The 27,247-nt window shown below is 48.4% G+C and overlaps 2 protein-coding genes and 1 long non-coding RNA gene across 3 annotated transcripts; 2 read left to right on the top strand and 1 right to left on the bottom strand.

The window, feature by feature from the left end:
- Window positions 1-172: 172 nt before the first annotated feature.
- On the bottom strand, window positions 173-6,222 carry LOC135894505 (uncharacterized). Its single transcript, XR_010562372.1, has 3 exons — window positions 6,134-6,222; window positions 5,026-5,125; window positions 173-674 (listed from the first exon to the last, which is right to left on the bottom strand). It is a non-coding gene; the product is annotated as an uncharacterized LOC135894505 (long non-coding RNA).
- GH1 (growth hormone 1) lies at window positions 976-6,184 on the top strand. Its single transcript, XM_065422611.1, has 4 exons — window positions 976-1,059; window positions 2,290-2,406; window positions 3,258-3,419; window positions 5,984-6,184. The coding sequence occupies exons 1-4, from the start codon at window positions 976-978 to the stop codon at window positions 6,182-6,184; spliced, it is 564 nt and encodes a 187-aa protein (XP_065278683.1).
- Window positions 6,223-7,117: 895 nt separating the features above from the next.
- On the top strand, window positions 7,118-26,584 carry RDM1 (RAD52 motif containing 1). Its single transcript, XM_065422692.1, has 7 exons — window positions 7,118-7,220; window positions 15,966-16,145; window positions 16,725-16,847; window positions 17,759-17,921; window positions 18,995-19,093; window positions 23,367-23,455; window positions 26,306-26,584. The coding sequence occupies exons 1-7, from the start codon at window positions 7,125-7,127 to the stop codon at window positions 26,411-26,413; spliced, it is 858 nt and encodes a 285-aa protein (XP_065278764.1). The 5' UTR covers window positions 7,118-7,124; the 3' UTR covers window positions 26,414-26,584.
- Window positions 26,585-27,247: the final 663 nt, after the last annotated feature.

Genomic DNA, 27,247 nt, shown 5'->3' with positions numbered 1-27,247 from the left:
AAAGCAGCAGGTGAGCCCTGGGTAAGGAGGAGGGCACGCTGGCTCAGCAACTGTGGAGCAGAATTTCCAGTCATCACAGAACAGGCCAGAGGGAGAGAGTGGGGGTGGGGGATGAGCATGAGAGAATCTTAAAAATACAAGAAAAGGTCTGTCCCTTTGGCATTGTACTTGCATATTGCTTGTCTAATCCGGTTTATTTTATACAGAAATAACTTCATGGTAATACGAATGGGTAAGTACAATGAGTGCAAAGGCCAGGGTTCGGAAAAGAGCTACAAGAATGATTCAAGGTCTGGAAGACCGGCCTCTCAGTGAAAACTCAGTCTGTTAATTGTCCAAGAGAAAGCTAAAAGGTGACTTGATTCTGATCTGTAAGGACCTCCAGGAGGTGAAGATTTCTGATCATAGAGGGCTCTTTAATCCAGCAGACAAGGCAGAACAAGAGCCAATGGATGGAAGCTGAAGCTGGATGAATTCAGACTAGAAATAAGGAGCACATTTGTAACGGCAAGGGTAATTCATCATGGGAACAGCGTATTCAGGGACGTGGGGCAGTCTCCGTCACTTGTGGTCACTCAGGCAGCACTGGATGTCTTTTGGAGAGAGATTCTCGAGCTCAACCAGAAGTTCTGGGCATGATGCAGGAATCCCTGGTTGAGGTTGTCTGGCCTGTGCTACACAGGAGGTGAAAAAAGATCATCAGAATGGTCTTAAATGTATGAAGCAGTCACCAGCTGCCCCTTTGGACCCCCCCACACCATCAGCTTCCCCTATGTGCCAGCCCTGGAAAGAGCAGAGGATGAAAGGGGCTTCACTGTAGCCTCCCCCCACCCACCCCCAACAGTAATTAGGCCACTGCCCCCAGGATTACTGACACCTCCCCTTTCTTTTGCAGGGTCATATTTTTCTCCTCTGCTCTTTGTTGCAATCATCCTGGGGCTGCAGTGGCCCCGGGGGGCAGCAGCTTTCCCTGCCATGCCCCTCTCCAGTCTGTTTGCCAATGCCGTGCTGAGGGCCCAGCACCTCCACCTGCTGGCTGCTGACACATACAAAGAGTTTGTAAGTATCACAGGGTCGTGCCATTGGACTCCCATGTTATTTGAAAATGGGATCATCTTTCCCCACAAACACAGACATGTTCAGTTTGTGGAGTTCTCCCCAATCCTGGGCAGGGGTTGCAAACTCATTTATATCCCAATCTCCATATTCCCATACATCCCTCATGTCTTCCACCTTTCCCAGCAACCACCTTTAGTCTCCTTCCTGCACCCGTCTCCTCCCTCTTCCTCACGTTTCCCTGCCCTCCCCGCCCCCCCATTCTCCTTCTCACCCTCCACATTTCCTTGTCCCCTCATGGTGACCGGCATTACAGTTCAGTTTCCAAAGCCCAGAGTGGCTCAGCCACCTTCACTAAGGGGAACCTGGTATCAGCGCCCCTGCAAGCCATGGGAGATGACACATCTTTACAAGACTTACTGTGTCCAAGGAATGTATAATTTACATATGGAGCTGGCAGACCTTCGGCTTTCCAAAATCATCTGGTTTTTGCTACCTTAGCTTGCAGAAATACAAACGGGATCATAGGCACCAACTTTCCCTGGCGCCGGTGGGCGCTCGCGCCCCCCCCGCCCTACTCCACCCTTTCCCCGCCCCTGCCCCACCCCCATTCCAATCCCTTCCCCAAAGTCTCCGCCCCAACTCCGCCCCCTCCCTGCCCCTATTCGACCCCTTCCCCAAATCCCTGCCCCGGCCCTGCCTCTTCCCCAAGTGCACCGCGTTCCCCCTCCTCCCCCCTCCCTCCCAGGCTTGCCACACGAATCAGCTGTTTCGCAGTGCAAGCGCTGGAAGGGAGGGGAGAGAAGCAGGATGCGGCGGTACGCCCAGGGGAGGAGGCAGAAGCAGAGCGGAGGCGAGCTGAGGCGGGCCGGGGAGCTGCTGGTGGGTGCTAAGCACCCACCAATTTTTCCCCGTGGGTGCTCCTTTGTCCTTCCTTTGTCATGTCCTTCCTTTGAGAAGCTAAACTGAATATTGCATGTGTTATTTCATAGCACAGACCTAGTCAGAGGGTGATCTTTAGCCTTAGTAACTAGTTGGCCAACATGCTGGCTCATCAATGGAATTGCATGCCATTTCCCACCTGCCAGCCCTTCACAGCGGCTGTCACTTTTTGTTTCATTTTCCTATCTTGTTAACAGTAACTCTTCGGTTCAGCCTGGGGAGAAGGGTCCCAGGCCCCTTCCCAGGGCACGAGAAAGAGCAGTTCTCAGTGTGTTTGGGATGTTTTCACAGGAACGGACCTATATTCCAGAGGAGCAGAGGCATTCCAACAAAATTTCCCAATCAGCATTTTGTTATTCAGAAACCATTCCTGCTCCCACAGGAAAAGATGATGCCCAGCAGAAATCAGTAAGTTGTCTTCAACTGGCAAATACATTCTGGCAGCAGAGCCGCTTCTGAAAAGAGGGTTTCCAACAGGACTCTGCATTGTCTGAGGTAGCTCCTTAGTGCCTGCACAGTAAAACTATAGCTAAGCTAAACTGGGCTGGGCCTGGACAGTACCTGAAGAGGAGACCTCTGAGGATCAAGTTCAGGCTACTGCATGAAGTGCCCCAGCATGGTACTCAGGGGAGGTTGCTAACTTCCCAACGGGAGATAAAAGCAAAAGGCACTTAGCCACTTGTGCTCATTAACCATCCTGTGGCATTTTTCTGAGCAGGAGTTGTTCCAGGTGTCCTGGCCAAATTCTACTTTGGAGAATTCCAGTCTGTCTCTTTAAACTCCCCTTGTAGAATCATCAGGATTCCTCATTTCCTATCCCAAGCTGTCATGTAGTGTAGCTCTTAGATAGATGCCACATTCCACCTCCTTTGGGGGTAAAGCAATTCTGGCATATGTAAGGTGTGTAAAATGCTCTGGGATGAAGGGTGCTTTATGAGAGACACTGCTCTTTGCATCACCCTTTTCACCAGGCGTGACCTTGAAGGGTACTGCATAGGGAGAGGACAGGCTTTGTTTTCAGCTATGGTATAAACTGTAACAAATCACACATCGGGAAGGCTTGGGCAGTATATTGTCCACACAGAAGAGAATTTCTGGGTGATACTCCCCAGACCACGTATGGCTTTATCTCAGTTTAAGCAAATCAGTGCTGCAGAGTTCATTTCAGTCACATTCGGTTTCCGAGTGGAAAGCACATGCCTGTTGCTTCGAAGCCACCTTTCCTGCAGAGCTCTGACCCCAATTTATTTTCATTTCAGGACATGGAGCTGCTTCGGTTTTCCCTGATTCTCATTCAGTCCTGGTTAAACCCAGTGCAGTTCCTAAGCAGGGTGTTCACCAACAGCCTTGTGTTTGGCACCTCAGACAGAGTCTACGAAAAACTGAGGGACTTAGAAGAAGGTATCCAGGCTCTGATGAGGGTAAGCAGCAGCATGTGACATGATTACAGAATCATATGGCTCTCCCGGACTCCAGCAGACAGAGCTTTCTTGGGGGCTGGCTCAAGACTCGCCCAGGGACTAGGGACCATCCCAAACTTCCCCACTTCCTGCTCCAAATGCAAGCTGCATTTCTTTGACCTTCCTTCTCGAACATAAACAGATGGCAACACGTACGTGTAGACCAGTGTTTTCCCCAAGAAATAAAATTATAGAGGTGGTGTTTGAATTTACAGGGGGGTTGGAAAACGACTAAATTGGCCACACGTTAACTAGTTGACCATTGGGGTAGGGGTATGAGGGAGGGGGAGGGGGGAGTGTACACTGTGTACAGATACAGAAGTGAAAAAAATCAAAACAAAATGCTCCCCTGCACACACTTCTCCCCCTGGGAGAGGATGAATGAACAAACACATGACAGATGCGAGTCACATTGCTTACTGCAGTACTGGAAGGCTTTCAGATACTATGGTGATGAGTGCGGTATAAAAACCAATAAAGAATAGAATAGTATAGAACAGACTAGAAAGTCCTTTCCAAGCCTATCATTAAACAATATTTTAATAGGATATATCTGTCTTGTAAGTGGCACTATAAGAAAGATTGCTATATCCCTTGACAAAATACTTTGTCAGTGTTAATGTAAATATGCCCTGTAATATTTTGCAAAAACAAACAGAAGTTGAGAAAATTATCAGTTGCGGAGAAAAAAAAAAAAGAAGCAAATTTATGTGTCCCCAAGCAATCTTAACTCCACCGCAGCAATGGTAGGCGCCTAGTTTTTTCAGTATTCTGCTGATATTCCTAACTATGTATAACCTAAATAATCATTGGCATGAGCTTGCACCTGCTTGTTTCTTTGTCATTTCCATGCTCAAGTGGCCACATGTGAGATGCACTGATACAAGAAGAAAGTCTTTCTATAATACAATCCGTGGAGAACACAGTCTAAACTTCACACTGGGGGACCTGATTCTCCATGCCCTTACACGTGTGTTACACTCTGCTGAAGCTGATCGTTACAACAATATCAAAAAGCTGTAAGGAGTGCAGGCTTCTGTCCTGAAATATTTGTGTTCCATCACTGGGAGTATGTAGTTTTATAAAAAGAGGGATCATCTGTCCCACCCCTTCCCTGGAGAATCAATGCTTCTCAGCCCAGCCGCTTTATAGTGGTTCTACTCTGAAAAGTGCCTTTTTAAAATGTGCAAGTGTTTATGGTCTCTCAGGGATTTCGAGTGTGCTCAGTTTATAAGTAAAAGGTGGGGGATTTTTCCCACACTGCCAACACCGCAAACTCAGCCTGGGCTCTGAAACCCAGATGTGTAAGAATATTTAGGTGCCTAAAGATGCAGACAGCAGCTGAGTGGGATTTTCAGAAGTGTCTTGGGAGTCCTATGAGAGTTAGACACCTACATATCCAGCTGCATCTTTAGGCAACTAAAAAAGTCTGGCCCTGAGAGTCAAGCTGGGTTCTTTCCTTCTCACACATCAACAGCACTCCACGTACACCTCTACTCAATTCCTGGGCAGAGTGATGCTGAGAAGCCAGTCAAATAATCAGGTTTCCATTTCAGGCAGTGCTTACCTGGCCAAAAAAGCTAAAAAAGCTCCAGCTGGTGCACAAAGCTTTTCAGTCAGAAGCAGCAGGAGCCTGGTAACATCAGCTAAAGATTTCTCCACTGGGACTGCAAAGTGTTAAAGAGAAAAGAGGTTTATTTCACCAGCTCACCAAAGTGAGCGCTTTGGCCAGCTGTGTTACTGAGACACCTAGGTAGTCTCCAGCCTGTTTCATACATCCATCCACTCACCATTGTGTCTTATCCGGGGCCCTGTCTAGCTTTCTTCCTGAAGACTATAGTTTAATACGTCCACAACCGTACACGTATAATTGCTCTACTTGTGAAAATGTGTATGCGAAAGAATGTGCACAAGTGGAACATGAGCTCTGAACAGCAACACGGTTCTCACCTCCTTTATGGCTAGATGGGAAACTATCTTCTGTTGTAACATGGCTGGATTGAGAACCATGGATTTTAAACATACTGTATGTGCTTGTAGTCTACAAGAAGAAAATGGAACGGGGGAGGGAAGCAGTAGATAAGGGACCATCCCAAGGTCTACAGGAATCCCAAAGAGGAGCTTGCATCCTGCGCACCCTTTGGTAAAATTCATAGAGGGCGATCCACATCACCTACTCCCTTCTGCCCCTCCTTTCCACCCCACCTCTCCCCCTCCCTCCCAGCTGCCTGAGGGGGTGTGCTGGGTTTGACAGCAGCTCCTCTCCCCAGCACACTCCCTCTCGCAGGCCAGTGCTAATTCAAAAGCACCGATGCAAGTGTGCTAAGCCCACACCACACCACCTGCCTAAATGCTGTCTCCGGCTTTCTGTGCCTGTGACAGCACCTTCTTCAGGAGTGCTGAGACTGGGAGGCACTGAGCTGTGCTGGCACCTTGGCATTTGTTTCCATGGTCCCAGGCCTTTGGGCTCTGATATGCCAGCCCAAGAGCCATTCCCTCCCATCTAAGCTGCCATGTCCCCACAGGAGCTGGAAGATGGAAGCCTCCGGGGATTTCAAGTCCTCAGACCCACTTATGACAAATTTGACATCAATCTCCGGAATGAAGACGCCTTGTTAAAAAACTACGGCCTGTTGTCCTGCTTCAAGAAAGACCTGCACAAGGTGGAGACCTACCTGAAACTGATGAAGTGCAGGCGCTTCGGAGAGAGCAACTGCACCATTTGATGGCAGAAACACTGTTCTTTTATCCCAGTACACAACGAGGTTAGCGTGCTCCTGCCTGTGTGACCCCCTTTGTTAAGAGAACCTCAGAGGCTGATGTGCCTGTGAGTAAACCTATTCTCCCGCTAGCTGTGGTGTCTTGGAGGGGCTGCATAATGATGCTCCTCCATCTTTGTAAAGAAAAGCCTTTTCGCCTACAGAGAATAAACGAGCTAGAAGCCCAGCATTGTGCCGCAGCATCTCATTGGTAGGTGCGCTTGCTTCCCCTGGCTTCTCGCAGAGGAGCCGTCTGAGGAACCATAGCCCGCGGGACAGCACGTGCTGGTTCTCCCACCACCACCATGCTCGTGTTTCCCTTGGATGGAGGGGCCTGGCAGCTCGGCTGTGTTCTCCGCCGTGAGGCCCACGCGGCTGTAGCCGATAGCGCCTGGGCATGTGGAGGGCGGCAGGGCAGGGCAGCCCAGGCAGTTACTGAGACAGGCAGTTGAGAGGCCCCTCGCATCCACCCCTTTCCGCCACTGACAGCTCTGGCTCTCAGGGCCCTGTCCGCCCCGGACCTCAGAGGGGCGCCCTGGCCCTGCCGGGGGCAAGGAAGGGGGCTGGCAGCTGGCAGGGCCTGGGGTCAAGGGGCGGCGCGAGGCAGCCAAGGCAGGAAGAGGCGGGGCCAGGCGGAGCAGGAGGCGGGGCTTAGGCCGGGTCAGGCGAGGCGAGGCGGGACCGGGCCGGGCCGGGCCGGGCGGTGGTTGGCTGGAGGCGGAGCCGGGCCGTGGTTGGCTGGAGGCGAGGCGGGGCGGGGCCGGGCCGGGCCGGGCCGGGCGGTGGTTGGCTGGAGGCGGAGCCGGGCCGTGGTTGGCTGTAGGCGAGGCGGGGCGGGGGCGGGCCGTGCCGGGCGGTGGTTGGCTGGAGGCGGAGCCGGGCCGCGCCGCTGTTGCTGACGCCCCGCATGGCGCTGGCGGCCAGCCCCGAGGTGCTGGCGTTCCGGGTCCCTACGGAGAGCGGCAAGGCCTTGCTGGTCTGGGGGCTAGAGGAGGGGGCGGAGGTGAGACCCGGGGCGGCGGCGCTACGGCCTGCGCCGGCACCGCTGGACCCAGGGGACTCTCGCTCCGTGCGACGGACTTGCCGTGGGACGCCCCCCCCCCCCCCCCGGGGCCGGGAATGCCCCCGGGTCACTGCTAGAATCGCTAATGCCCAGGGGGAAGTGGGGAGATAAAATCTCCGGGTTCAGGTTTTACGGTGGGTGCCAACTTTCTACTGCCACAAACCCGGACACCCGCCCCTCCTCCGAGCCCCTCCCCCCTCCCGTCGCTCGCTCTCCCCCACCCTCACTCATTTTCATCGGGCTGGGGGTGCGCTAGGGATGAGGGGTTTGGGTGTAGGAGGGGGCTCTGGGCTGAGGCATGGGGTTGAGGTGCGGGGGGGCCTGGTGTGGGCTCTGGCTGGGGGTGGGGCTGGGGATGAGGGGTTTGGGTGTAGGAGGGTGCTCTGGGCTGGGACTGAGGGGTTTGGCGGGCAGGAGGGGGATCAGGGCTGGGGCAGGGGGTTGGGGCTACGGGAGATGCTTATCCCAGGCAACTGCCGGAAGCAGTGGCATGTTCCCCCTCCAGTTCCTACGTGGAGGCGTGGCCAGTGGCTCTGTGCACTGCCCTGTCCTCAGGCACCACCCCCACAGCTTCCATTGTCCACGGTTCCCGGCCAATGGGATCAGCGGAGCTGGCGCTTGGGCGTGGGCAGCGTGTGGAGCCCCTTGGCTGCCCCTACGCTTAGGAGTTGGAGGGGGCACATGCTGCTGCTCATGGGAGCCATGGCAGGCAGGGAGCCTACCTTAGCCCCACTGCACTGCCGACCAGACTTTTAACGGCCTGGTCATCAGTGCTGACCGGAGCCACCAGGGTCCCTTTTCGACCAGGCATTCTGGTTGAAAACCAGACACCTGGCAACCCTATTTTTACACCGGTCTCTCAATGTTATAGGTGATAATTTCCTCAATCAAAAAGTGTTGTTGTACATGATGCAAGAGAATACATTAGACCTCGTCATGCCAGTACCGGGTTTACAATGGCTCTGGTGGCACCAGGTCCACACTTGGAAGGGGCCCACAAAGGGTTAATCCAGCCTGGGCCACAGCCCAGCAATGTGAAGAGTCAGCAACTTCCCAGCACCAACAGGGATTGGGTGTTGCAGGGTATGCTGGGAGTTGTAGTTTGCACGCTGCTGTGTTCCGCTGGGCCCCTGGGACCTGCACTGGCAGCTGCACTACTAGTCCCAGAATTCCCCGTGCCATGCTATCAGCCACCCCAGCTGAAGTGGGCGGAGTGGACCAAAAAGAATCCCAAGCAAGGAAATGGTCTGGTGTAGGGCAAGAATTCCTGGCGCTAATCCCGCTGCGCCTTCCCTCCCCTTGGGGCACAGGATGGGAGCTCCTGTCTCCTCCATTCTCCTGGGGCGATGGGGAGCTGGGGGCAGCTGCGGTGCTGTGACTCCCGGGTGGTGTGCAGCCCCCCAGTGACCTTGGTGCCCAGAGGCTCCTGGGTACTGTCTCGACCCTGTAACTTCAGGATGGGGGGTGGTTGTCCGTGGTCTCTGGGAGCAGCAGGGGTGGTGACAGCAGGGCTTGTCAGTGCTGGCTGCTGCACCCCCTGTCAGTGGGAATGCCCAGAAACTGCCCCCCTGGAATCCAGGGAGGGGGTGCAGTGTGGTTTGGGGGGAAAGGGGCAGTTGTGGGGCAAGTCCGGGTGCGATATAGGAACTGGTGGTGACTCCATGGGGGTGTAGGAGAAGCAGGTGTTAAGGTGGGAGTTGGTGTGGCGGGGGGAGTCTGGGTTGGCTCAGTGCAGGGGGATAGTAGAAGGGAGGGAGGTGACAGCCCTGGGGTGAAAGGGGGGGGGGCAGTAGCAGGGAGATTGAGGAGAGCCCTTCTTTGTGGGTTAGTTGTGTGGGGTGGGGGAAGAGCCCAGGTGTGAAGGTTGGTGTAGGAGCTTGAGGCTGGATTGTGGTAGCCTTTGGAGTAAAGTGTGTGTGTCTCTCTCTCAGTGGCTCTTTCTCCCTGCAAAAGATGGGCACCAGCAATTTTTCTCCCAACACTCCGCCCCAAAGTTTTATAAACATTATTGTACCAAAGTAGAAAATACAGCTTTCAAAAAATGTATTCATGAAACATAACTTTGGGTGGTGGTGGGGGGGAGATGCAGGTGTGACACCACTGACTGCTACATCCAGGATTAATATGGCTCATAAGTGTGCTAATTAAGCACTTATGTTCAGGGGCCCAAGCAGGCCCTGAGTGTTTAAACAAAAGGACAAAATTAACAACCCCCTTTCACACAAACCAAATTCAGTGGTATTCTGGGTACATTGCTGGTAGCCCAGTTTGTTCTCTATGGGCTGAGTGGAGGTCTCAATCAAGTGTGGCTTCAAATATCTTACTTTGTTTTTGAATAAATGTTTTCAACCCCATCCTGGCAATACCACATTTACTATGGCATCAATGGCGCTGTCACGCCGGGCCCACACTTGGAAGGGGCCTATCACAACCACAGGGGGGCCCACAAATATGTTTGGTGCTGGGCCCACAAAAGGTTAATCCGGCCCTGGTCGTGACACATAGGAATTAATCACAGAACTAAAAATTAATAGTAACTTAGGTACAAGTGATCATGACTTGACTACATTTGTATTGTGCAAACAGAATGAATGCCAGATGGGGGTCTTTAAATGGGCCAATTTCACAAAGCTGAAAAGAGTTATGAGCCAGATTGTCTGGGAGGGAAGAATTTAATCAGAAAAATGTGAGTGATAATTGGGAAGTGAATTCTTTAAGAATGCTTTACTACCTGCCCTAAAAGCCACAATCAAGGAAGTAGGCCATAATTGGTTTAAAAAAAAAACAAGCTGGTTTAGAGGGGAAGTAAAGGCAGCTATAATATATATATATATATATATATATATATAAATGGAAGAAAGGGGAAGTTGATGATAATGAATATGAATCACAAGCTAGGAGTTGTAGAAAATTAGTAGGGGAGCAAAGGGGACAGAACGAGAAATCTACAGCCAGCAGAGTTCAGGACACTGAGGAATTTTTAAAGTATATTAGGAACAAAATAATCTTAATAATGGTATTAGGCCATGACTAGATGGCAATGGTAGAATTCTCAATAGTAATAAGAAAAAGTTTTTAGGGAGGAAAAACATGATGGCATCATGTCATATGATAATACTTTTCCCATTCTACTAGTATCTCAGGAGGGTGTTAAACAGCAGCTACTAATAGACATTTTTAAATAAGTCCATATAACTTGTTCCAAGAGTATGGTGTTTTTGTTATTTTTAAAGCTGGCTGATGACTTGATGGACATTTAATGTTGATTTTCAATAGTCTTGGGACACGGGGGAAGTTCCAGAAGACTGGAAGAAAGCTACTGTTGTGCTAATATTTGTAAAGGTTAAATGGAAAGACCTGGATAATTATAGGCTTGTCAATCTGAAACTGATCCTGGGCAAGATAATGGAGCGGCTGATATGGGATTTGATTAATAAAGAATTGATGGAGGGTAATAGGATTAATACCAATCAACATGGGTTTCTGGAAAATAGATACACCTCTACCCTGATATAACGTTGTCCTTGGGAGCCAAAAAATCTTACCGCATTACAGGTGAAACCGCGTTATATCGAACTTGCTTTGATCCACCGGAGTGCGTAGCCCCGCCCCCCCGGAGCGCTGCTTTACCGTGTTATATCCGAATTCGTGTTATATCAGGTCGCGTTATATCGGGGTAGAGGTGTACTGTCATACTAACTTGATAACTCTCTTTTTTTTAAATGAGATTACAAGTTTGGTTGAAGGTGTTTGACTTGGAGGTATAGTGCATTTTGATAATTTTATATCATTCTGGTTTTTAACATAAAACACTTGTGACGGGATCCCCAGGGTGCAGCCTGGAACTGTGGGACCGCTGTGCCCCCTTAATTCTCTCCAGCCTGGGCTGTCTCTCACAATGCCTTGCTAGTGACCAGCAGCAAACCCCTCCAGGCACTGTGATCACTCAGCACAACAGCAAGTGGAGCCCCATTCCCAGCTAGATTGCATGAATGTTCCCAGAGCCGCTCATGAATCACACAGAGAGAGGCTCCAGAGCCAAATCTCCCCAGCTCCCAGCACTGTACCTCAGGAATATACTTTCTTGCACTGCTCAAGATGAGCAATGCAGATTTATTAATTGGTTCACCACTGCATCAATGGAAAGTGGATATACACTAGCCTTTGTACCCTGAGCAGTTTTGCTACCCACTTCATACAAACTTACTGGTAGAGATAAACAGTTAAACAAATTTATTGACTACAAAAGAGAGATTTTAAGTGATATTAAGTGCTAGGCAAAAAGTCAGAGTTAGTTACCAAAATAAAATAAAATATCACGCAGTCTAAACTCTCTATCCCGGGCAACAACTAGACTAAGCAATTTTTCTCACCCCATTGGATATTGCAGTCCTTTGGCTCAGGTTTAAGGAACAAACCTGTATATTAAGGACTGCAATATCTTTAGCGTTGCCAGTGTAGACAAGCCCTCAGTCTCCAGGCAATGTTGAGCAATTCCCCTTTTGTGGCCTCATACAGGTGAGTCATTGAATTGTAGCTCCTTTGCTGGACAATGGTTGTTGTTGGGTTGTTTGAAACCCTGCCCAGCTGTTGGTTATTTTCCTTGCTGTTGCCTCTGGGGAGATATCTGGCTGATTCCCCAACTTACAGCATGTTTCAGTGACAACCATACAACACAATTCTCATAACTTCATATGCATTAATGATATGCATATATGGATAGAGAAGTGACTTTCAGCAGGTCATGACCTTTCTGCTAATACCTTACAAGGCATGCTTTATATGTAAGATAACGATTATATAAAAATGAGGAATATGGGGGTTACAGGATGCTCCCGCAAGGTATAGAATGTCACAACACTCCAAATAGATTAAAAACTGGCTAACTGATAAGTCTCAATGTAATTATAAATGGGGAATCATCATTGATCAGGTGTGTTTCTAGTGGGGTCCTGCAGGGAATGGTTCTTGGCTCTTAGCTATTTAACATTATTATCAATGACCTGGAAGAAACAAAATCATCACTGATGAAAGTTTGCAGATGACACACAAGTTGGGGGAGAGGTAAATAATGACAAGAACAGGTCACTGATACAGGGTGGTCTGGATCACTTGGTAAGCTGGGCACAATGTAAATGTATACCTATAGAAACAAAGCCTGTAGGCCATACTTACAGGATGCGGAACTCTATCCTGGGAAATAGTGACTGTGATACAGATTTGGGGGCCGTGGTGGGTAATCAACTGAACACCAGCTCCCAGTGCTAATGTGATCCTTGGATGAATAAATGGGGATCTCAACTAGGAGTAGAGAGGTTATTTCGCCTCTGTGTTTGGCACTGGTGTGACCACTGCTGGAATACTGTGACCAGTTTAATCACTGGTAGAATACTGTGTCCATAATTCAAAAATGATGTTGATAAATTAGAAACGGTTCAGAGAAGAACCCCCAAAAAGGTTAAAGGGTTAGAAAAAATGCCTTTTAGTGGTAGACTCAAGGAGCTCAATTTATTTAGCTTAACCACAAGAAAGTTATGGGGTGACTTGATCACAGTCTATAATTACCTGTATGGGGAACAAATAGTTGATAATGGGCTCTTCAGTCTAGCACAGAAAAGTATAACACAATCCAATGGCTGGAACTAGACAGATTCAGACTGGAGATAAGGTGTATGTTTTTAACAGTAAGGGTAATTAACCAGTGGAGCAATTTACCAAGGGTCATGGTGGATTCTCCATCTCTGGCAGTTTTTAAATCAAAGTTGGACGTTTTTCTAAAATTTCTGCTCTGGGAATTATTTTGGGATAGTTGTATGACCTGTGTTATGCAGGAGGTCAGGCTAGGTGATCACAATGGTCCCTTCTGGCCAGGGATCTATGAATCTAACAGTTCGGGACTAGGATGAGGCCTTCATGGGGGGCAGATTGTCCTACATCTGGCCACTGTGAAGCTTCTTGAACCTTCCTCTGAAGCATCTGGTGCCGGCTACTGTTGGAGACAGGATACTGGACTAGATCAGTGTTTCTCAAATGCAGCCACCGTGGCCACCAGGGGCTTTTCTTGCGGCCACAGCCTCCTGGGTGGTGATTGGCGTGGGTGGGGTGGGGAAGGGAAGCAGCAGCCCCTCCCTCGGGGCCTCCAGCAGAGGTTGAGCCTTGGCTGGGGAGACAAACACTAGAGCAAGCAGCCAGTGAGTTCCCCATCTTCCTGGGGGTGGTGGGGTCAGGCTCCAGCCACAGGGCTTTGGGCTCCATCTCCAGCCCCAGCTCCTGCCAACATAGCTACCGCCGTTCATTGGGATGGTTTAATTATGCCAGCAGGAGAGCTTCTCCCACCGGCCTAGAGCAGCTACACGGGAGACCTCTCAGCGGCGCAGCTGCAGCAGTACAACGCGGCCGCTGTAAGGTCTGTAGTGTAGACAAAGCCTTAGTAGCTCGCTGGGAGGCTGTGAAAAGTGATATTAACATACAAGTATCACTTTTCACAGCAGCAACTTACTAGCCAGCAAGTCTAAAAAAAAGTTGAGGGGGGAGCGAAAGAAAATAACAAAAAGGACAAGAACATGCAAAGCACCTTATTTGTGTTTCTAGTCTGTTTAGGTCTAGTAAAGAATAGAAACAACTGCACATAATTTTTATTATTGAGTCTGCAAAAAAAATAAATGACAATGATTTGGACATGTATCTGTGCATATTTATTTAGAATTATAGAATCGTAGAATATTAGGGTTGGAAGAGACCTCAGGAGGTCACCTAGTCCAGGGGTCTCAAACACACGGCAGCCCGTGGAGTTATTTCCTGCGGCCCACCATAGGTGCCGACTCCACCAGCAGCCAAGCTCCCCTCCTCCCCGGCCCAGCGCGCCGTGTCTCTGCTCCTCCGCCTGCCTCCCAGCACTTAGGACTTTCCAGGTGTGAGGGGGAGGAGCGGAGACGCGGCAGGGAAGGGGTTGGAATAGGGGCAGGGAGGGAGCGGAGTTGGGGCAGGGACTTTGGGGAAGGGGTTGGAATGGAGGCAGGGAAGGGGTGGGGCCTCATGGACTAGACGAGCAGTCTGAGGTATGAAGTTCACCATGTATGATTCTTTGCTGTGAGTAGTTGGGAAGCAGGGCCGGCTGTAGGCACCAGCACTCCAAGCATGTGCTTGGGGCGGCACGCCAGCTCCTTTTTTTTTTTTTCTTGGGACGCAAAAAGCCGGGAGCCGGCCCTGAGCGGAGGTGAGCTGCAGCGGTAGGGTACGCGGGGAGGGCCGCAGGAAGTAACCCGGGGGGGGGGGAGGGGCAGAGGAACCGCTCCCTCCCCCCCCAGCTCACCTCCGCTCCACTGCCGCCTGCTCCCCCGAGCCCGCCGCTGCTCCGCTGCTCCCCCCTCCCTTCCAGGCTTGCCTGGGACGGGAGGGAGGGGTAGGAGGGGCAATGCGCCGCGCCCAGGGGAGGAGGTGGGGCCGGGGATTTGGGGAAGGGGTTGGAATGGAGCGGGGAAGGGGCGGAGTTGGGGCGGGGCCGGGGGGCGCGGGACATTTTTTTTGCTTGGGGTGGCAAAAAACTTGGAGCCGGCCCTGTTGGGAAGAATGTTAAAAGTGGCAACGTATTTTGTATGAATAGTTACTTTAAAAAGTTCCTGCCATTACACTATGTTGATAGACTGTTAGTGTAGATCATCATCAGTATTACTGACCACATAAGGAATAGTTACAGGTGTTTATATTTTATTAAAACCCCTCTTCGCATTACAGTTTTTAAAAAGTTAATACATTGACTTTTAATAGTATACTATATTCTTCTTCATTTTTTTCATTTTTGACTATACTTTTGTATCGTTGTATGAAAAGTTTTCAGCGATGCGGCCCTCGGACCAATACACTAGTCCTTATGTGGCCCTCGTGGCAATTTGAGTTTGAGATCCCTGATCTAGTCCAACCCCCTGCTCAAAGCAGGACCAACACCAACTAAATCATCCCTGCCAGGGCTTTGTCAAGCCAGGCCTTAAAAACCTCTAAGGATGGAGATTCCACCACCTCCCTAGGGTACCCATTCCAGTGCTTCACCACCCTCCTAGGGAAATAGTGTTTCCTAATATGCAATCTAGACCTCCCCCACTGCAACTTGAGACCATTGCTTCTTGTTCTGTCATCTACCACCACTGAGAATGGCTGAGCTCCATCCTCTTTGGAACCCCCCTTCAGGTAGTTGAAGGCTGCTATCAAATGCCCCCTCATTCTTCTCTTCTGCAGACTAAATAACCCCAGTTCCCTCAGCCTCTCCTCGTAAGTCATGTGCTCCAGCCCCCTAATTATTTTCGTTGCCCTCCTAAAGTTGTTTTTCCTAAAGTTAATTAAGTATTCTATGAAAAATTGGCAAGAGTTGGTGGCCGCACTCTGAAGCCACCAAAAATTTGTTGTGAGAACTCCTGCACTAGATGGATGTTGGGTCTGATCCAGCCTGGCAGTTCCTGTATTCCTATGTAAAGAGTCAGAGACAATATCTGTCCAAACCAAACACTCAAGTTATATTTTACCCATGTTAATTACTCAAAGGGTTTATTATTGTTAGAGGAAGAAACTGATTGTAGGAAAAATACTCCGTAATTAATAATCAAGGCTTGTGCAGAGTCCCTGTTCACAGTGCCTCTTGGCTGCTGCTCTATCTCCTTAGTACTGATCTTTGTTTGTCTCTTTTTTCCTCAGCAATCTCTGTTTTCAGCATTTTCTGAGTTTGGGTTGCTGTATTCAGTTCGAGTTCACAGAAATGCTGCAGTCGCGGGGCCTGGGTATTATGCTCTGGTCAAGTTCTATTCAGCTAGAGATGCCAGCAGAGCCCAACGCGTGTGCAACAGGCAAAGATTATTTCAGAAATCTCCCTTAAAGGTAAGTGAATTAAAACAAGGTGTAACTTCCAGTTATTGGCTGAGAGGTTTCTAGGAATAGGGTGGTATCCTGGAGTCTCCGGGCGAAGGGACATAAGCTGGGGCCCTGAGATGTCTGCCTCAGGGCTCAGGGTGGTGCTGACGCAGGGGAACACAAGTGGCTGTAGAGTCTTCTCCATTTGAGGGTGGGGCTCACGGTCCTTGAAGCCCTGTATCTCGATGGCACGTTAGGGTCTTGCTGGACCCCCATACAGATCCAGCAGTAAATCATTCCCTTTATTTCCACTCTCGAGGGGTAGCTGCTGGAATGCTCAGGGGCGTCTATTACACTAACATCGCTACCACTCTCTCCTGGAACCACTGCTTCCGTGGGGTGGGGCTGCCTCTGAGGAGGACAGGGAGTGGGGTACCATCACCCTTGTGCTCCCAGAGCTATCAACGCTGGTTCCTCAGTGGGACCCTGGAGCACTAAGGGCCTGGTCATATGGAGCAGGAAGAGCAGTGCTAGTGAATACTTACAGCTCCCTGCCTACAAAGCCAGTCTCATCTAATCCATCTAGGGCTTTTCTCCTCTGGGCAGGTTTGCATTTGCACCAGACAGAAGGCCTTTCAGCAGCAAGTCCTTGCTCTGAGGAGTTACAAGTGTAAGGAATTAGCCAATTATTACCTTGGCTTCAATGGCTGGTCGAACCGGATCATTACGGTAAGAAGCCCTTCTTGTATTCTTTTGTTCCCTCCATCATCCCCCCCTTTTGTTCCCTTCCTCATCCCCTTATTCTTGATCTGGAGAGCTGATGGAGGGATTCGAAATGGGGGAGTGACTTGGTCTGATCGACAGGCAGTGAAGAGAGCCTTAGCAGCTGCATTTTGGACAAAATGTCAGACAATTACCTGGTTATTGGGTAGACCGGCCGGAAGGAGTTGCTGTACTGAGGGAGGTAATGAGTTCAGAAGCTTAGCCTAGCGCTAGGGCCAGACATGGAGGTACCAGATCTTCAAACTGTGGGGAAGAGAGAAGAGCCAAGATTTGGCAATACCCTGCATGTGACACGAGCAGTCAAAGACAACTTGGAGATTGCAAGCCTGATTGGCAGAGAGGGTGGTGGCTGCTGGAGCTTCTTGAAATAAAATGCTTGGGCCTCAGGGTAGAAAGTTTGGACACGCCTGCTCTGGCTTCACCATAGTTATTGGGCTCAGTGTTTATATCACAGCCATCCCTTCTGGTAATAAAAATCTATTAATCTCTTTTTCCTACCATCTCTGCCCTCACCAGGTCTCATCTAACGGACATCCTCTCTTACGCAGATAAAACTAGCTCCCTGGATGGACCCCATGCCATCTCTCTGGCTCCCCTCTCTCACTGCTATCCCCAATTCTTCAACCAGTTGCACTGTCCCTTGGGTACTAAAACACCGGTCTTAGCGCCACTTCCCAAGGAAACCACTCTTGAGCCCGACATGCAACAGCTCCCTTCCCTGTATCTGCAGTATCTTTTCTCAGCCACAAAGGTTCCTGTTGCCGATCACGTTGATGATTGTCTAAGTATTGACAAATGCACAGTAAAAGCTGCATCAAAATCCTTCTGTGATGGTTTGAAAATGTAAATCCCAACAGCTGCAGAATATTTCTGGGTTTGACTTGGAGAATGAGGAGCTGGGAGGGTTGCCAGAGAGGCAGTGCCTGAAATACCTATGCGTTGTGGAAGTAACACTGCCCCATCATGGGATCTGCACCAGAGGACTTGGCATTGCTGAGGCATATGTAGAAAATGGCCGAGGTACGTGTCCAGTGCAATTCGGTAACTTTGTGATTGTTCGTGTTGATCGCTTCCACTCTGCTAGACGTTCAAAGGCACTAGAATATTGCACTGCAGGGTGGGCCTGTGCACTACCAGCTTGTCCAGCTAGGTGTTTGTAATAAACACTGTGGGGTACCAAAGCTACGGGACCAGCACTCTTCTTTCCCTTCCTCTCCTCTCTGTTTTTTATCTCTATCTCTCTCGTTTCCTTTCCTTTCACGTCTTTCTTTAGTGCTCATTTGCGCTCCATCACAGGCACTTTTCTCGAATGAATTATGTGTAAGGCTAAGTTATTGTCACGGATATTTTTAGTAAAAGTCAGGGACAGATCATGGGCAATAGACAAAAATTCACGGAAGCCCGTGACCTGTCCCTGACTTTCACTAAAAGTATCCCTCGCCAAAGGGGTAGACAGGTTCAGCACCAACTGCGGTGCGGGGAACTCTGAGGTCCCTCGGCTTGCGGGGCTGGGGGCTGCTGTGGGGTCCGCCCGCCACGGCTGGGCAGCTTCGGGGGGGTCCCCCCGATCAGTGTGGGGGCTGGCAGCTGTGGAGGCGGGGCTGTCTGGGAGCTCTGGCCCCGAGGCAGAAAATGTCACGGAGGTCAGTGGAAGTCACGGATTCTGTGACCTCCATGACATTGTAGTCTTAATTACGTGAAATGGGTTTGATACTAGTCCAGTTCTTAGTGGACAGAGTGTCTGCATCACACACACTAGCTGGCAGCAGGGCTCCGCGCTGTCAGGTTGGCTGCTATGGGTGTTAGATGTAAACTCTTTGGGGAAGGAGTGGTGTGTCACTATATGTCTGTACGGTGCCTAATACCATAGGGCCCTGGTCAGGGTTGAGGTTTCATGGCACTTCCATGTTATAAATAATTGTAAAAGTGCTACAGTAAACAGTCTTCCTACCAGAGTAATATGAGTTACTGGGTGAGTGTTTGCTTATCAGAAGGGATTTAACTGTGCAATAAGCTCTTGGTAGTACTGTATGACCATCATGCTTTCAAATGTAATCTTTGAAAATAACACTCTGCTGCCTTGTTGGGTTTAGATCCCCTCGAGTTCGTCATGAAAACAGGAAATGTTCAGAAACTTGCCGTTGAGAAAGCTCTGTCGGGTGCCTTTCAGAAGATACTTCTCATAGTTTTAGGTAAGGCATTTTTATACATTGATTGTAAATATCTGGGGGGTTGTCTGAGAATAGTTGTGTTGTAGGTTTCATGATAGTGAATAAGAACTATTATAAATATATTTTCTCAAAAGTGTTGCTTAGGGTTGAAAGCTTCCTTGTTTGGTCTCAGCTCAAAGTTTAAATTTGTGTGTGTGTGCAAAGTTTGCAACAAATAAGTCAGCCTAACCTAATTGCCTTCTATGAGGAGATAACTGGCTCTGTGGATGAGGGGAAAGCAGTGGATGTGTTATTCCTTGACTTTAGCAAAGCTTTTGATACAGTCTCCCACAGTATTCTTGCCAGCAAATTAAAGAAGTATGGGCTGGATGAATGGACTATAAGGTGGATAGAAAGCTGGTTAGATCATCGGGCTCAACGGGTAGTGATCAACGGCTCCATGTCTAGTTGGCAGCCGGTATCAAGCGGAGTGCCCCAAGGGTCGGTCCTGGGGCCGTTTTTGTTCAATATCTTCATTAATGATCTGGAGGATGGCGTGGATTGCACCCTCAGCAAGTTTGCAGATGACGCTAAACTGGGAGGAGTGGTAGATACGCTGGAGGGTAGGGATAGGATACAGAGGGACCTAGACAAGTTAGAGGATTAGGCCAAAAGAAATCTGATGAAGTTCAACAAGGACAAGTGCAGAGTCCTGCACTTAGGATGGAAGAATCCCATGCACTGCTACAGACTAGGGACCAAGCTAGGCTAGGCAGCAGTTGTGCAGAAAAGGACCTAGGGGTTACAGTGGACGAGAAGCTGGATATGAGTCAACAGTATGTCCTTGTTGCCAAGAAGGCTAACGGCATTTAGGGCTGTATAAGTAGGAGCATTGCCAACGGATCAAGAGACGTGATCATTCCCCTCTATTCGACATTGGTGTGGCCTCATCTGGAGTACTGTGTCCAGTTTTGGGCCCCACACTACAAGAAGGATGTGGAGAAATTGGAAAGAGTCCAGCAGAGGGCAACAAAAATGATTAGGGGGCTAGAGCACATGACTTATGAGGAGAGGCTGAGGGAACTGGGATTATTTAGTCTGCAGAAGAGAAGAATGAGGGGGCATTTGATAGCTGCTTTCAAGTACCTGAAAGGGAGTTCCAAAGAGGATGGATTTAGACTGTTCTCAGTGGTAGCAGATGACAGAACAAGGAGTAATGGTCTCAAGTTGCAGGGGGGGAGGTTTAGGTTGGATATTAGGAAAAACATTTTCACTAGGAGGGTGGTGAAGCCCTGGAATGGGTTACCTAGGGAGGTGGTGGAATCTCCATCCTTAGAGGTTTTTAAGACCCGGCGTGACAAAGCCCTGGCTGGGATGATTTAGTTGGGGATTGGTCCTGCTTTGAGCAGGGGGTTGGACTAGATGACCTCCTGAGGTGTCTTCCAACCCTAATCTTCTATGATTCTATGTGTTTTATTTTATCTATCTATTGTACTTATTATCTTTACTACCATTATCATAGAACCTGAGTCTACACTCAGAGCTAGGGCTGGTCCACACTAACCCCCCACTTCGAACTAAGATACGCAACTTCAGCTACGTGAATGACGTAGCTGAAGTCGAAGTACCTTAGTTTGAACTTACCGCGGGTCCAGACGCGGCAGGCAGGCTCCCCCGTCGACTGCGCGTACTCCTCTCGCAGAACAGGAGTACCGGCGTCGACGGCGAGCACTTCCGGGATCGATCCCAGAAGATCGATTGCTTGCCGCCGGACCCGGAGGTAAGTATAGACGTGCCCCTAGTATTCCAAGCTCAGGGGAAAATACGCTAGCTCTCATCAAGTATAACTAGCGGTGTAGCCACGGTAGTGGCCGCGGCAGCATGTGTTCTCCGCGGTGAATACGTGTACCCAGCAGTTTCCGGCGGATTTGTGCTAGCTGTGCTGCTGCTGCACATGCTACCAGAGCTGCACTGCTATTTGTGCTTGTGCCAGTTTGATGGGAGTTAGCACCAGTATGTCTACACGAGCTGGGAATCACCCCCCTAGCTCACACTGGAGACATAGCCTACGGGTATGCCAATTCATTTGCAAATTTGACACCATCAGCTCAGGATTAAACAAAGACTGTGAATGGCTAGCCAACTACAAAAGCAGTTTCTCCTCCTTTGGTGTTCACACCTCAACTGCTAGCAGAGGACCTCACCCTCCCTGATTGAACTAACCTCGTTATCTCCAGACTGATTCTTGCCTGCATATTTATACCTGCCTCTGGAAATTCCCATTACATGCGTCTGACGAAGTGGGCATTCACCCACGAAAGCTTATGCTCCAATACATCTGTTAGGCTTAAAGGTGCCACAGGACATTCTGTTCCTTTTTACAGCCTAAGGGTGAAATTTTCAGACAGACTTGGGCTGCTGAGTCACTTGTGCACTCTTTAGAACTTTACTCCAAGGGCTTTGCCCAAGGTTGCAGGAACTCTGTGGCAGAACGGGGAATCCAACCCAGGTCTCCATTCTTAAAATAACACATACAATAACTGCACTGTCTACAGGGAGCCCAGAGAGACACCCCCGTGTCCGTGTGCTGATACAGAAAGCCTGGCGTGACCTGAGGCAAGGCGATCGAGATCACTCAGGTGGCCTGTGCTCTCCTCTTTTCCCAAGTTTGTCGTTAGGGCCGGAACAAGGCCCTCTCTGTTTTGGGAGCGCCTCCATGGACATTCCTGAAGATGAATCCTTTTGTCCATGAGCATTTAACTTATCCCTGTCACAAGTTGCATGGAAGGGAAGAGGGTTTGTGGAAGGGCATTTGGACCTGACTTTTGATTAACTATTGAATTGGACTCACGCCCACCATCTGAACATAGGTGCCTCATGGGTGCTGATCCGTCAATACTTTGTTTAAATGAATAACTCCTAAACTTGCATTAAACATCGATTGATTGATTTTTTGCATTTAAGAAACAGTCAGTTTCCAGTCTGATGATTTTGATGGAGCAGATTTGATGTTTAATATTTTTCATGAGTAGAGGAATATGCAGCAATCTTTCCAGCAAACACTGATTCCCACTCTCAGACCCTGATAAAGCAAAGCACTTAAACGTGGGCTTAAGTTTCATGAAATCAATGGGATTTAAATATGTGCTTAAATGCTGTGCTGAATCAGGGCCTAAATTCCCACCACTGGCTTAGACTTTTAAAATGTCACTTAGGCCATGTGAATCCTACAAAGCCTGTGCCGGCATAGCCCCCTAGTGTAGACGCAGTTTATGCTGACACAAGTTGTTCTGCTGCCACAGTGACACCACTTCCCCGAGCGATGTTAGCTAAGCTGACAGAAGCACTCTTCTGTTGACATAACTGCATCTACACTGAGGGTTTTGTCAACATAGTTATGGTTGGTTTGGGGGAGTGACTTTTTTCACACTCCTAGCCAATGTACTTATAGATCAGGTCTGAAGTGGATTTCTGGAGTAAAATATCTGGTGGGTTTCCTGCTGTCAGACCTGACACTTGTGCAGAGGCAGGTAAATAGCATCCTCTTGTTTGTTTGTACCCTGCTTTCCACAGATTCTGGCTCCTCTGCTTTTCCAGTCTCTACTCGGCCTAGTTAAGTGCCTTTGGTTTTTCTGCCTGATCTGGAAAGCAGATGCTCTAGGCCAGAGGAAGGAATGGGGTACAGAGTGTACAAAGTAATTTCACAGCCTGGCATTGTCAGACTAGTTTGTGCACAGTGTGTTCTCAAATGGGGGGCGTGAGGAGTAGCTTCCTAAATCATTGGATTCCCTTCTTAGCACGTGCTGTCAGATCTCCCATATCTCCGACTCCACACAAAAGTCTAATCCCGTAAACCTAAACCTGCTCCCACTGAAGTCTGCTGGAGTCTTTCCATTGATGTTAATGGAAGCAAGATTGGGTCCTTAATCCTCAGTCCATATGTGAGAGCAGCCCCCACAGGCTCTTCTTCTTACCCTGCATGCAATGTGGCAGTTACTACGTGTTACTTGCATCACTGGGGGCAGTTTTATCTTACACAGCAAAGGTATTTGCATTCCTTAAAGGAACAAATGAGCTATAACCCCCATACCTGCCCCGTGCCAACAATGAGAAGATAAAATTAGTACCTACTCCATCTCTGAACTTTCTAAATCGCCTGTCCCCATGGGATTGATGCTCCTGGCTCTCCATGCAGTTATAAAGCAGAATAATAAAGCTCAGTCCAGTCTTGAGAGAGTATGGAATCATTTTGTGGTCACTAAATCAAGTGGTAAGAAAACACCTCCTTAATTCTCATGTTGCATGCTTGTTTCAGAGAATGGTAAGGTGGCTGTGGAGTACAACTCTGCCCAAGAGGAACCTATTGATTCCTTAACAGACGAGGAGCTGAGGGGTCTTATTCAGGTAAATAGAGGCTGTTTTGTCTTGCACTGGCCCACGACAGGCGAGCTCGGCACTCCACTACAAAGGAAGCAGAATGAGCAACAGAATATCGTCGTGCCACCTCGGCCAACAGTAGGAGGGAACGTAGACACCAACTTGCTTAGGCACATCTCCTGAGCCCGGCATGTGGGAACTGATTTCCAGTTTTAGTCATACTCGAATACAAGCAGCAATCATTACAAGTCCCTTTATCATGTATCTAGTAGATCCTAAAAATGCATTTCTTCTTACCATGTCCTAGAGTATGGTTGCAATTATTCAGTATACTGATATTTTAAAACTTTATTATTTTCTTGATATCATTACGCAAAATTATGTATTTTTTTAAATAGCATAGGAGAAACTAGGGATGCAGTGTAGAGACCATGTTCTCAGCCACATTGTAACAGACCCAGAAGTATAACTCATGACAAAGCCCAGGCCCCCGCTTCCTGTAGCATTGTGTGGGAGTGACACTCTCATTAAGGTTGAAAAGGCACTTCACTTCCAAATGAGTTTTTAGAGCAGTTTTAAAATAAATTACTCTCCTTTGGGTTGAACTTCATCTACTTGTTCTGAAGCTGACAGCAAAGAGTTAACAAAGGGATCTCAGTAAACTGGGTGAATGGGTGACAACATGAAAATGATTGTTGATAAGTGCAAAGTGATGCAAAATGATAGGGTCTAAGTTAGCTCAAGATAGATCTTGGAGTCACTGTGGATGGTTCTCTGAAATATCCGCTCAACGTGCAGCAGCAGTCAGAAAAGCTAACAATGTTAGGAACCACTAGGAAAGGGATAGATAATAGAAAATATCATAATGCAACTATATAAATCCATGGTCTATGTAAAACTTGAGTACTGCATGCAGTTCTGGTCACCCCATCTCAAAAAAGATATTGGGAAAGGTGCACAAAAGGGCTACAAAAATGATTAGGGGTATGGAACAGCTTCTGTACCTGAAGAAGTTAAAAAGGCTGGGAAGTGTTATTTACCCCTTCACATAATGGAAGAACTAGTGGTCACCTTATGAAATTAGTAGGCGGCCAGTTTAAAACAAACATAAGGAAGTACTCCTTCACACAATGCACCATCAACCTGCAGAACTTATTGCCAGGGAATGTGTGAAAGCCAAAAGCATAACTAGGTTGAAAAAAGAATTAGATAAGTTCAGGTCCCTCAATGGCTATTGGCCAAGATGGTTAAGGGTGCAACATGACCCCATGTACTGGGTGTCCCTAAACCACCAACTGCCAAAGCTGGGACTGGACCACTGCGGATGGATCACTTGAAAATTATCCTGTTCTGTTCATTCCCTTTGAAGCGTCCGGCACAAGCCACTGTCAGAAGGCAGTATACTAGGCTAGATGGATCATTGGTCTGAGCCAGTATGGCTGTTCTTATGTTAGACTGTCATAGACTGTAATGTAAGGTCAGAAGGGACCATTATGATCATCTAGTCTGACCTCCTCTCTAAGCCCAAAGGTGATTACTTGTAAAGGGTTGACTGAAATCTGTTAATTTTGCATTATGTTAGCATAAAAATGAAATCTTTTCAATGTAAAAAAAAAATCATAATTCTTATGCTGGACTTAAAAACAGCTGAACTTTTAAATTCAACCCTTACATGTGGCTTGAATAAGGAATAGTCACCTTGCTTAGTCTGAAAGCAGTGGGACTTGCTGTGGCTGTTCAGTTCAAAATGTTTCTCCTCTAAAGGAATGCATCGGACATGTCACGACACAGTCAGCCCGCAGCACAACTGGGCATTGCACAGCACCCCCAGCAGTTTGGGTGGAGGAAATGTCTCAGTGAACCTCCTGATGCATTAGTCCTCTTAAAGTGCACATAGGCAAAGCAGTGTTTTCGTAATTACAACATTCAAACAGGGTTTGTTTTAGGTCTGTATCTAATATATTTACAGTGCGAAGTGCCGTGGAATTGCCTTAGGTTATTTTTTATCCTTTTTGTTAAAGAAAGATATGGATCTCCTGCTGTGTAGAGCTATTCTGTTCTCCATTTAAATCTTCCTTTCCATTGCCCCTTCCATCTGAGTATATCAAAGGGCTTTAAAGCCCCCAGAGCTATTGGTTTACTCACGGTCAATGGGAAGTTTGTGGTAAAGCCAAGAAACAAAACCTAAATCTTATCTGTCCTGTGCTTTAACCACAAAATTGTCTTCCTCCCTTGGTGGCTTGTGGGATTTGAACTAATAACATCTCTCAGGGCTTGTCTTCACTGCCGGGGTAAGTCGACCTAAGTTACGCTACTCCAGCTACATGAATAACGTAGCGGGAGTCGACGTAACTTAAGTTGACTTACCCCAGTGTCTTCACTGCACTGCATCAACGGGAGCCGCTCTCCGGTCTACTTCCCTTACCCTTCTCAGAGAGGTGGAGTACCAGGATCCACCGGAGAGCGCTCTGCAGTCAATTTAGTGGGTCTTTACTAGACCCACTAAATCGACACCAGCTGCATCAATTTCCCCCCTAGAGAAGACAAGCCCTCACTCTCAACACACAAACTAGTGAGCCAGCTATTCATGATAAACTTGAAAGGGGCAGCTTGGGAGGAGAGAGATTCCTTTTGTTTCATTGGCTTGTGGCGCTGGTCAGTCACAGAAATTAGCAGAGATGCCAGCTACCCAGAATGGAGAGCTGATTGTTGACAGGTTCCCCATCCAATGTTCTTGCACTGACATGATTCCAGGCAGGCAGTTTTTTCCTGAAATGTGGTTAAAATACGATGGTTCGTTCTGCATTTCCGGGAGATGGCAAAGAAGGTTAAAATATGGTGCTGAGTAGCAGATATACTCTTAATTTCTCTTTCCAGGTCAATGACTTGTCCTTGGAGCAGCTGAACCTTGAAGAAGAAGAAGAATTTCTGTCTGATTTCTGTTTTGATGAAGGGCACCTGCTGGAGGGGAGACAGTCTAATTAGTGTGGCTTAAAGTATTCTGGGAGTTTTACAGTATTTCAAATCGTTGCTCAGGAATGAAAGCATAAGGCTGTGACATTACACATGCTAAATGTTTTAGATGCTTTATTTCTTTCTGATTATACAGTGGTGGAAATAAATGGTTCATCTATTGTTACTAAAATAAAGACAGACAAACATAGCTAAGTTCATCCCTTCCTTCATGGGCCCTGAGAACACCAGGATTGCCTGCGTTGCCTTCAGCATGGGCATAGCAGCTGCAGCTCTGCATTAAGATAGATTATAATCAAATTTCATGCTGCAGGGTTTCAGCAGGTCAACCTGCGGGGGTCAGGAAGATATTTTTTCCCTCAGTGCACAATTGGCCAGGTGTAGTCTCTGAGAGTGCAGGTGGATGCCCTGCCACAGGAAACCTTAAGTAGCTGCAGAATTTACACACACAGACACCTGTATGCTCACCTAAGAAACATTTCTTTAACTATCATGTAATCTACCAAGCCAGTCAGTTGCAAGATAAAAGCGATTTTCCTATGGGCCCTTTCCTTCTTTGGATTAACCTGCCATAGTGCCAAACAAAGGCCCTTTTTCACTTAGAAAGTGCAAGTTTTGCATTACATTGACATTAAACTGCAGCATGAGGCTTCCTGTATTAAACAAGTGAGCTTCAGAGGTGCAGGTTATTTGGTGTTCTAACAGATTCCCCAAATCATAGAAGTGTAAGACTGGAAGGGACCTCAAGAGGTCATCTAGTCCAGTCCCCTGCACTCATGGCAGGACTAAGTATTAGCTAGACCATCCCTGACAGGTGTTTGTCTAACGTGCTCCCAACCTGCTCTT

This window comes from Emys orbicularis, chromosome 25 (assembly GCF_028017835.1).
Source record: "Emys orbicularis isolate rEmyOrb1 chromosome 25, rEmyOrb1.hap1, whole genome shotgun sequence".
Lineage (NCBI taxonomy): Eukaryota > Metazoa > Chordata > Testudines > Emydidae > Emys > Emys orbicularis.
The sequence above is the reverse complement of the archived record's forward strand: the minus strand, read 5'-3'. Positions and strand labels throughout refer to the sequence as shown.

Coding starts and splice junctions, on each gene's coding strand:
- GH1 (XM_065422611.1), top strand. CDS start 976: ATGCCCCTCTCCAGTCTGTTTGCCAATGCCGTGCTGAGGGCCCAGCAC. Junction 1,060..2,289: donor CTGACACATACAAAGAGTTT/GTAAGTATCACA, acceptor ATGTTTTCACAG/GAACGGACCTATATTCCAGA. Junction 2,407..3,257: donor ATGATGCCCAGCAGAAATCA/GTAAGTTGTCTT, acceptor TTTTCATTTCAG/GACATGGAGCTGCTTCGGTT.
- RDM1 (XM_065422692.1), top strand. CDS start 7,125: ATGGCGCTGGCGGCCAGCCCCGAGGTGCTGGCGTTCCGGGTCCCTACG. Junction 7,221..15,965: donor GGCTAGAGGAGGGGGCGGAG/GTGAGACCCGGG, acceptor TTTTTTCCTCAG/CAATCTCTGTTTTCAGCATT. Junction 16,848..17,758: donor GGTCGAACCGGATCATTACG/GTAAGAAGCCCT, acceptor AAATCCCAACAG/CTGCAGAATATTTCTGGGTT.